Here is an 11,047-nt window from a genome sequence, read left to right as displayed (position 1 = left end):
GGAATGAGCTCAAGAGATCTACTGTCCATGAGGGTGATCACAGCTAATAACAATACACTGTTTATAAACACAAACTGCGGGGGCCAGCCTGTGGCCTGGTGGTTAAGGTGGCTGGATCTCACATGGCTGACTACATGGTTGGAGTTCCAGACTTGGTGACTGGGAAACAAACACTGGGCACATATGTGCCCAAAATCCGGAAAGAAGGGAGAGAAGGAGAAGGAATTATGGTGACTATTCCCCGTGGTGGATCACTTCTCACTCCCCACCCCATCTGTCTCTGTCTCTCTCCAGTGAGTGCACACAACCTGTGGAAATTTTTTTTAAATGCTAAGGATATATTTTAAGTGTTCTCACTACACACACAAATGGTAAGTACATGAGGTGATGCTTGTGTTAAAGAGCTTGATCACCCATTCCACAGTGTATACGTATATCAAAACAGCACATCCTATACCATAAATACACATAACTTTTACTTGTCAAGAGGTGCTGACAGGTACACTGTAGCAAAAAGAACCTAAGATTGGCTGGTGCCGTTTGTTTGCAGAAGTGTGTGAGTTTCAGTTCAACTGAGAATTGAATCATCTTTCTAAAGTGCTTACTTTCTGTAAGCCCCATTATTCTCCTTGAAATGAAGAAAATAATGCCTGCCAACCCCAAAGACTTCTATGAGGATCAAATGAAATACTCGATATGAATGCATTTTGCAAATTACAAATATACTATGATATTAGTATTAGGTCACCCTCTCCCTAAGGCTGCTGGCTTGTCCCGTTCCAGACCACATACTAACCAGCTGGCATCTCAGCTTGCTGTCTTAAGAACACAAAGAGTTGAGGGCCTTCTTAGCAGGAAAACAACTCAGACTAAAAATATCTCAGTTTTCCTGTGGATTATACCTGGAATTCCAGGTACATCCAGTAGAGGTGTGTGTGTGGGGGGGTGTTCAATAGGAACGTGGTACAGGTTGTAGGCAGATGTCCAAAAGGATGCATCTGGGCACCCAATCACGACAGTGGAATGAAGGCATAAGCACCGGCTCCACAGCCCACGGGCAGTTCTGTGAAGGTCACCCCAGCAGCACCTCTCTGACCTGGCACAAAGGGCCAGGGGAGCGAAGACAAATCCATCCCTTCCAACCAAACTCATTTCCCTGAATTCTCCGTGCGTGCCTCTTTTTCTCGTTATTAAGGCGCCTGGAAACACAGCCCAACCTAACGCTGGCAAGCCTCAGAGGCAGCAGCTAATATTTTTTAAAGATGTGTAGAGCCATTTTTAAAGCAAAAACTTAGTGAGCCTTAAGCCAGCAGTAGCAAGCACTTATTTTTTAAACTTTCTCCCTTTTCTTACATTAGATAGATGACAGGATAATAAATACATAACCTAGGTCATTCTAAACAGGAGCCATTATGTCCTCATACAGCCTGTGTTTGTCAAGAGCTGGGTCCTCCTTCCCCACCACACTATACAATAACCCGGGAACAAGGGAGGGGAGGAAAGCTTGCTGCCCCTGCCTTCTCTCCCTCCCCCCACCACCACCACCACAAGCACTGGAAAGAAAGGCTTTCACTGAAGGTCCTGCCAGACCCAAGGAGCTGGAACCAGCGGGCTCCAACCATTCCACGTGGGCTCATTTTCTGTGCTCTGCTGTGTCTGCCCCTGCTCTGGCCCAGTACCTGAAGGAGACCTTTTACAACCTCATCCCTCTGCTACCAAGACTCCTTCCATTCTCTCTGAAGAAGCATTTCAAGGCCATTTCAGTGAAGTAAGAAGACCCATTACTTGAGGGTCCTCGGATAACCTGTATCTGTTTCTTCTAAAGCCAAAAGGGTTTCATCTGGTTCCAGGATGTCATATGACTGATAACTCCCCTAGTATTTAATCTATCAAGCTAAGAGGTTCATTCATTCTACACTGAAAGTCTCTGCTCTAGAAGAGGCACTAGAGAAGCGGCTGATGGGTTAGATTCTAGAGACAAACTGCCTAGGTTCAAGGTCTAGTTTTGCTGCTTATTATTTAAAGGACTTTGTACAAATTATTAACCAAGTTAGGTCTCAGTTTCCTTGTTTCTAAAATGAATATGAAGATAATATTACCCACTTCATAGGTTGTCCTGTAAAGACAAAATAAATTAGTGAGCAGAGAATAAGCCCTTGATAAATGTCAGACCTATTATATGAACTAATAAGGTTATATCAGTCTCACTGTTCAAGGCCATAGTTTGAATTTTAAGATTAGACAGTGCTGCCTTTAGCTACAGAGGATGGAAGAAGAGAAAATCCAAACCTCTGAAGGAAAGCCTTACTCTGAGGCTCATATTTGAGGTCCTGTACAATCTCCTCCCATCCTTCTTTCCAGACCTCCTGCTACATTCCCAAACTCATCCTCCAAGTCATCCATCTACTTAAAAAACAGTAAGAAGGGCCAGCCAGTGGTGATTAGGGCAGCTGGATCCCACATGGCCAATTGCAGTTCTAGTCCCAGACCCCATGGCTTGAGAAGCACCCTGGGCATATAGGCCATTCTCCCAAGAGGAGAATGAAGAGAAGAGTGCAGTGCGGCCATCGTCCTGGAGAGTGACTGCTCTCGCCGCACCCCTCCATGCCCACCTCCATCTCCCCGTCCCCAGTGAGCGTATACATCCTATAGCAAAATGAAAGAAATGAAAAAGAAACAACAAGCTGCAAAATGAGCAAGGCAAGGTTCTCCATCTGGTCAACCCACCCAGCACCTTATCCTTCCTAAATTCTGCCCGGCCTTTCGTAGAGAAGTTCAGACCTAGACCTTCCATGAAGCCTTCCTGCTCTACCCTTCTTCCTTCCAAGGTATTTTTGGATTTTGCGTAATATTCGCCATGCAATGAATTATTCTGTCATGAGATGATACTTTAGACGTCTAAGTCAAGTACAAGAAGGAATGAATCTCACATTCCTTAGTGCATCTCTGAGCAACTAGTACTGTGCTTTGGACTTAGGGACGTGGTGAGTAAGTGATTTATTTAATGTTTCAAGAGGACAAAGGTGGCTCAAAGCAAACCAGTACCATTTTTTCAAAATAAATGCCCTGCAGATCAATACTCCCTCAATTAGTGGCTTACAGGTTCAATCTTCACACACACCTGGACTAAGTAGATTTATGGTTAAATATGCTACTTATTCACTATGTGACTTTGAAGAAGTTACCCTCCCCTACTTCAATTTTCTCATCTATGAACTGGAGATAATCAAAATGTCTAAATTTAGGGTAGTTATAAGGATGGAATGAGATAATACATATAAGCCTTTTCAATGGGGCCAGGCACACAGTAATAACTCTATAAATATTATATAAATATTGTTAGCATTACTAACTTTTTGAATCCCCCCCCCAAAAAAAATTTTGTAAAGTATGCTGAAGCTGGGACCAGCAGATGGCGTAATGGTTACATCTCTGGACTCCCACATAGTCGACCGCGGCCTGAGTACCGAACCTGGAAGCTTAAAACATGCCAGGCACGTATGCATGCATGCTCAAGATCCCAAGAGGAGAATGAAGGAGAAGGGATTGTGATGTGGTCACCCCCCGGGGGCGGGGGTGATTTCTTGCTTTCTGGTTTTTTGGCAAGCCCACACGCCCTATAGCAAAAGCCTCTCTTAAAAAGAAAATAATAAAGTATGGTGAAGCTATATAGAAAGCTACTGGAGAAGCCAGCAGATGGGGTAGTGTTGAAGGCATTGGACTTCCACAAGATCAACCACAGTTCGAGTCCTAGATCCAGCGGCTTGAAACTCATGCCAGGCACATGTATGTCCAAAATCCCTAGAGGAGAATGAAGGAGAAGGGACTGCAGTGTGGCCTAACCCCTGCGGGGGTGGGGGGGAGGGGGGTGGTGAAGAGCAGGCAGTAGATTCTCACTTTCTCTCTCACTCTCTGTCTCCAGCAAGTGCACCTGCCCTATAGCAAAAATTTGTCTTTTATTTATTTTTTTATGTATTTATTTGGAGAGGTTTTTGCTATAGGGCACATGCACTCACCAGAAAGACAGAGACAGAAAGCAAGAAACCGCCCCCCCCAGGAGGATGCCACGCCGCAACCCCTGCTCCTCCATTCTCCTCTCGGGATCTTGGGCATGCACGCATACACGCCTGGTGTGAGTTTAAGCCACCAGGTCCAGGACTCAAACCTGGTCGACTACATGGGATTCCAGCGACATAACCATTACGCCAATTGCTGGTCCCACAAAAATCTGTCTTTAAGAAAAGAAAAGAAAGCTATTAGATATTCGTACACAGACACTTTTCCCTCCTCCTTCATTCATTTTACCCATGAGGTGGTGCAAAAGGGAAACAATAAACTTCTGCACCAAAATGGCATCTCTACCTCTGTGCTGTTCCGTGTGCCCATGCTGTTATAAAATCTGCAACTCTCCTGTCCCTTCCACCGAAGCAAAGCCCTGAGTGTGTATACAGCTCAGAAGCAATTTTCCTAATGGCTTGAAAGAGGAAAAGTCTTGAACAAAACTTACTATGAAATACACCAAGATCGTACAGAGCCATCAACCTCCCTGCTTTCCCATGGAGTACCTTCTTAGTTGTGTTTTCAGTTTGACCCAGGCATCAAAAAAAGCCTCAAACCCACCCGTTAAGATTATACATCTTGCCATCAAAACAGCAAAATTTCCATCAAGTAAGTTGTTTCTCTCTCCCCACACCCCCTGTTTTATTCTTTTTTTTTTTGCTATCCCTGTTCAGTAAGATTTTAATTAACATCAGTTTTGATGCACAGGCTAAAAGTAAATAACTTCAATAATGAGACAAAATGAAACTGCTTACAGACAGTAAGACAGAGAATGAGCAGTTCAAATTCACATACTGACATTCAAAACAAACAAACAAACAGAAACCTAGCAACTTTCTTTCATGATACATGTGGCACAGGGGACGTTCTGCTTTCCAATCGCATGAACTCGTAATCTCATAAAATCTTGCCATCTGGCTTTCCCTCGGTCTGTGTCTGCAGACACCCTCTGGTCTGAGTCTGTTCGATATGTAGCAGTAGTCTGGTTTCTTCAGTATAACCCAGAGGGTAAGAGCACAGATGTAAAATCCGGCTCCTCCACTTCCCATCTACATGACACTGTGCAAATAACGTAATCTCTCTGTATCTTATTTAATCATCAACAAAATGGCTAAAAGAGTTATATCTAACTCCGAGTTGTGATTATGTGAGCTCATTAAATAAGAATATCCTTCTTTGGGGCCAGCAGGTGGCATGATGGTTCAGGCTCTGGATCCCACATGGTCAACTGTGCAGTTCGAGTACCAGACCCCGCAGTTTGTAAAACACGCCAGGCACATGTGCGTCCATACCCAAAATCCCAAGAGGAGAATGGAGGAGAAGGGACTGTGGTGTGACCATCCCACCTGCAGAATGATTTCTCACTTTCCCTTTCTCTCTGTGTCTCTCTCTAGCAAGCGTATATGCCTTATGGCAAAAAAGCATAAATAAATAAATAAATAAAAGAATATCCTTCATCATTTTTACATTCAAATATTGTTTAGCACAGTGCCTGGCTGCAGTGCCCAATAAATGGTCATTATTAACACTTTCACTTGTATTCACAATTTAACAGCCAAAATCAAAAGGGTAATCATTTTCCAAGTCAATGCCTTTCCTGGTGAGACCTGTCAGTTTCCAGAAATGGTCCAACAAAATGAGTTTTATTTAGCTCATTATGGAAGAGATATAGCAAATTATAACAAAATAAAGCAAATTAAGCTTGCTGATTTATTAAGTAACAATGAACACTAAGATGTTGTATGGGCAAGGGCTGGCAGGTGGCATGGTGGTTAAAGGCACTGGATTCCCACGTGACTGACCGTGGTTTTAGTCCTGGACCTAGCGGTTTTTTTCTCACGTTCCCTTTCTCTCTCTCATCAAATTAAAAAAATAATAATAACAAATGGAATTAAGTAAATAAATAATTCTTAGGGCGATAAAAAGATGGTTGGGTGATCTGACCTACACAAACATTTCGACCAGGTCACTTGCTTCTCATCTCCTGCTTCATACTCTGATGGCCACCAGAAAGCACAGTGTATTTCTCTACCTTTTAACAAGTTATGTACTGAAATAACTGAAATATCAAAATTCAAAACGTTCTAAGCAGTTCATGCCGGAATGTCACCTCTGTCTAGGTCTACTTAGTATATAACTTGTAAAGAACAAAAGGGCTCTCTTATATTTTTGTTTAGGGACAAGGATGTAAATATAGTCTATGTGTGTAACAACATAAAGTGAAATTAACCATTAGCATATTTCTTGTCTACCTGCCTCAACACAGGTCAGTTAGGTATTTGCAGCACTGACATTAGAATGCCTATCATCAGGCCAGCAGGTGGCGTGGAGGTTAAGGTACTGGATCCAACATGGCTGGCTGCACAATTTGAGTCCTGAACCCAGTGAGACTAGCCAATGGCTTGATGATTACCTCCCACATGGCCAACGGAGGTTCAAGACCCAGATCCAGAGGCTTGAACTTGCACCAGGCATGTGTGCATGTGTGCCCAAAATCCCGAGAGGAGAATGGAGGAGAAGGGATTGAGGCATGGCCAACCCCCTGTGGGATGATTTCTCTGTCTCCCCTTGTCACTCTGGCGAGCCCACACGCTCTATAGCAAAAATCTCTCTCAAAATAAAGAAAAAGAAAATCGTACCAGGTATGTGTGCTCAAAAAATCTCAAGAGGAGACTGGAGGAAAAGGGATTATAATGTGGCCAAGTCCCCTGGGAGGGAGATTTCTCACTTTTTCTCTGTCTCTCTTTCTCTCTCTGGCAAGCACACACATCATATAGCAAAAACTAAAAAAAAGAAAAAAAAAAGCCTATCACTGACCCAGTAAAATATAACATAGGCAAACATATTATGAATCTGTGCCATAGTAAGATATTTTACTTCCCTAAAGAACATAAATAATAAACATCCAAGTTGTTTTGCATGAACATTGCATATCTTAAATTCTTCTGAATATTAGAGACTAAGGGAAAATATACCCAAAAGAATATAATGAACATGCAATTAACATTATGCAGCTTACCCGCAGTGGCTAAACAGGAGCTCATCAGGGCAAACGTGGCGAGCACATAACAGGAAGTCATCGTTCTCTCTCCAGCAGTGGGTCTCATCTGGCCACCTCAGCTTGTAGGTTCTCCGATCACAGGCAATCTTTGCAAATCAGACTGGCTTTAAAATACTTCTTTGTGATTTTTCCAATTGCCTGTAAAAACAAATGAATTCGCTAAGAAAACTTAGGGCAAAAGCTTCATGAACAAACAGACATTACAGCTACAGGGAGAATTTCTGAAAATTGCAAATTAAGAAATTTAACTTAAAAGAGGCCAAGATGGCACATAAGTAAACTAGGGTGAGGACAGTGATTACCTACTAACAATTTTTATAGCAAATACCTTTGCAAATGACAAGCTTATTTTTGACATTTTCCATCTCTGTTTTCTTTTTAATTGCTAGAGGGTATGTGTGCTCAGAGAGCAAGAGAGACAAGAGACAGAGAAAGGGGAAAAGCACGCCTCCCAGTGTAGTGCGGTCACACAGCAACTTCTTTTTCCTCCGTTTCTCCATCCTGCCAGAATTTGGGGCACCCACACAAATGCATTCAGCATACTTTTGAAGTCGCTGGGGCAGGGATTCAAACAGTGGTTGGTCATGTGGGATCTGGCTCCCTTAGCCACTAGGCTACAGGCACACTGTTTGGCCTTCCATAGAATTTTCAAGAATACAGAAGAAAACTGAGGTGCACCTGTAACAGAACATCCCCAGGCACACTGCGGTAGTAAAGGAATCAATGACACTAGACGTATGCTTCCCCCGATGCCAGCGAGAAAACACAAGGAGCTCTGATTACAGACCCAGCCTAATGGTATAATGACAGGGTTATCATAAGGATCAAATTAAATTACTCTGAGAATCAATCTAAAAATAAAGAACCAGAAAAAGGCAAGGTTCTTATTTCAAGTATTTGCCGACATTTTAACAGGAAAAAAAAAAAAAATCCCCCTGCTCTTCCCCAGCTGGGACTATCTGGTTACTTGACTAGAGGATCCAGAAGGTCCTTTCTAGCCTTTTCCTATCCAGAATCTTGCACAAGTTTTGTGGTAGTGTGCTTAACTTGAATATTCCACTTGTGACCCTAATGGTAATGTCATTTGGACACTCCAAAGTATATTTTTCCAGTCCTAAATCACTGTGCCTGGCACAACCCACAGAAGTTGTTCAACAAATATTTATTGAACACCTACAATGCTTCAGGCAGGGATCCTTCTCATCTGGAAAAAAGTTATTCCAACTGGATAAAAGTGCAAAAACACTTCCTGATCTATGTCCTAGGCAAGGCAAGATGATGGCGCTTCCAGGAGCCATCTCAAACAGCAGGGGACTGAAAGCCTTCCCCCAGGAATTACCTTACACAGAACCTACTGGCTACTTTCAGACAAAGCCAGTTTGGGCACTTGGAGATGCAATTCAAAAATATAAAAACAACAGCAAAATGAGTTTCTAATTAAATGTTCTTCAGAGTATTAGGAGAAAGATATTTAAAATGGCTCTTACTTAAAATAGTTGTTCATGAGGCCAGAGCTGCAGTCTAGTGGTTATGGGAACCAGATCCCACATGGCCAACCATGCAGTTCGAGTCCCTCATCTGACAGCTTAAGAAATACATCAGGTGCATATGTGCGTGCCCCAGATTTCAACAGGATAGAAGAATGGAGGAAAAGGGAATCTGGCGCGCCTGAATACTCATGGCATGCAGGGTAAGGGGGTTCCTCCTTTCCCTCTTTCTCTGTCTATTTCTCTCTCTGGCAAGCACACACACCCTCTGAAAAATTCCAACAGTAAATAAAACGGTTCTTCACAGTTGAAGCACTAACAGCCTGTGAGAAGAGGGCAGGTGGGAGAAAGGGGGCAGGAGCCTTTTCTAGGAGATCCCTTCTGGGTTTTGTACCATGTGCTAGTATCACCTACCCAGAAATAATAACAATAAAGTTCTAAATTCAGAAAGAATTTCTTAGTATGTTTAAAATTAAATTAGCATATACAGAGGAGGCACTCCGGGGTAATCTTGGTGTAAGACAGTGATGGAAGCCTAGCCTGAGGGCGAATGTGCAGCACAGCAGAAACGGGCTACCCAAGCCACGCCAGATCCGTATGGAAGATTGGAGTTCAGTGCCCATGCCAACCTATGCATGCCAGGTCTGCTACATGGGAAGGTTCCTGGTTCAAGTCCAGAGACTTTCCTGAGTACTTCAGGCACGCGTGTGCCTCGGATTCAGGGCCGGCTAAAGCTCAGGATGGATCATAGCATCAGGCCCCTGCTGGGGGATACCTATCTCTCTTGCTCATGGAAAAATAAATAAATGGGTAAAATCTCAAAAAAAATTGCCTGGGTATGAACCCAATGTGCCACCTACCAAAGGGTGATAGTAGGCAGCTTATTCTACCTAACTGAATCTATCCTATGGTAGGACATGTAGGCTGTTGTAAGGATTCAGTTAGTTAATTCATATATATTGCCTCGAACAGTGCCTACCACGTAATAAGCAATCAATAAATGTTAGCAACTATTACTATTCAGTCATTCTCTTTGAGATATTTATACCAATGGGGCCAGCAATTGGCGTAATGGCTATGTTGCTGGACTCCCATGTAGCCGACCACAGTCCGAGTCCTGGACCCGGTGTCTTACACTCACGCTGGGCGCGTGTGCGTGCATGCCCAAGATCCCAAGAGGAGAATGGAGAAGGGATTGCGGCGTGGCCATCCCCCCAGGGGATGATTTCTCACTTTATGTCTCTCTATATCTCTCTTTCTGGCAGCGCACGCGCCCTAAAGCAAAAACCTCTCCAAAAAAACGAAAGAGATATTTATACCAATAAGTGGGGAAGTGAGGGTGTGGTTATTTATGTAACTCTTAGCTACTATAAAACCAGTTCAATCTTTTGCTTATTGCAAAAGAAACATCACAACAAACTAAAAGGAGATAAACTAAAGGGTGGACCCACTGAAACAACAACACTGCCAGTGAAGGTGAGGCACCAGTCATGGTGGCATAATGGGCTTGTCTCAAAAACTGATTAAATGATAGAAATAATTGGGAAGCCATGAAACTGTCACCCATCTTTCCTTGAAGCCCACCATTTCTGTCACCGTAATGCCATATCACTTCAGATAAAACAAAAGTGTTCTCTGTGAACTTAAAGACTCAACAGCAAGGAGCATGTGTTCCTATTTTTCTCTTCAAAAAGTAAGATTTCCCAAATGGATTGATAAAGGGAAAGAATCTCTCTAAAAGAATAAGCTATTTCAGCAAATGCTAAAGGCAATGTTTAAAGCAGAACCCTGTAAGGAGAGCTCAGGAGAAGATGGCTTCCCGGAGGATGGTTATGGAGCACAGAACTATCAACGGCAAGAGGCTTCTGGGAACATTTAACAAGCGTGTCACCCTCTGCCTACAGCTGCAGAGGGTCTGTGGGTCTGCGCTGCGTTAAGCCAGAGGCTTAAATCAGGTTTGAATGAACCTGTGGAAAAGAAAGGCAAATGGTTCTATTAAAAATACAGACTGCAAATTGCTGACAAGAATATTGGGCAATTATTAAAATGCAGCAATTACAGATATAATGGAGCCAAGCTAAACAGTTGGATGCCCACAGGCAAACCACAGCAAGTTTACACCGGATCTTAAAACATCTCTGAGGAAGTCCAAGACAAGTTGCAACTACACTCTGCTGTTCCTAACAGAGAGGGAGCTTTTCTTCTTTTAGGGTAAAAGGCCCTCCATAATGTAACTCGTTCAAAAAGAAAATAAACTGCAGAAGGTTTGTGTCTAATCTTCCCAGTGTGCTGACAGAGCAAAACAAGAAGGGAAGCGTGTCGTTCCCAGGTAGTTGAACTCCAGTTTCGGCCAAGACTCGTTCACATCAGCGCCCTACCACACGACGGAGGGATCAGTGCCCCAGCTGAGGGCTTCTGAACAGCTGTCACTTTGAAATAA

At 43.2% G+C, this 11,047-nt stretch overlaps 1 protein-coding gene across 1 annotated transcript in view; it reads right to left on the bottom strand.

Annotated features, from left to right (window-relative positions):
- Positions 1 to 7,254, bottom strand: part of TGFBR3 (transforming growth factor beta receptor 3) — a 206,811-nt gene extending 199,557 nt beyond the window's left edge. Inside the window, exon 1 of the mRNA XM_006140157.1 lies at positions 7,079 to 7,254. Coding sequence (XP_006140219.1) covers positions 7,079 to 7,166 — 88 coding nt within the window. The 5' untranslated portion in view covers positions 7,167 to 7,254. The remainder of the gene's footprint in view (positions 1 to 7,078) is intronic.
- Between the last annotated feature and the right edge of the window lie 3,793 nt (positions 7,255 to 11,047).

Source organism: Tupaia chinensis, unplaced genomic scaffold, assembly GCF_000334495.1.
Source record: "Tupaia chinensis unplaced genomic scaffold, TupChi_1.0 Scaffold000023_1, whole genome shotgun sequence".
Lineage (NCBI taxonomy): Eukaryota > Metazoa > Chordata > Mammalia > Scandentia > Tupaiidae > Tupaia > Tupaia belangeri.
The sequence above is the reverse complement of the archived record's forward strand: the minus strand, read 5'-3'. Positions and strand labels throughout refer to the sequence as shown.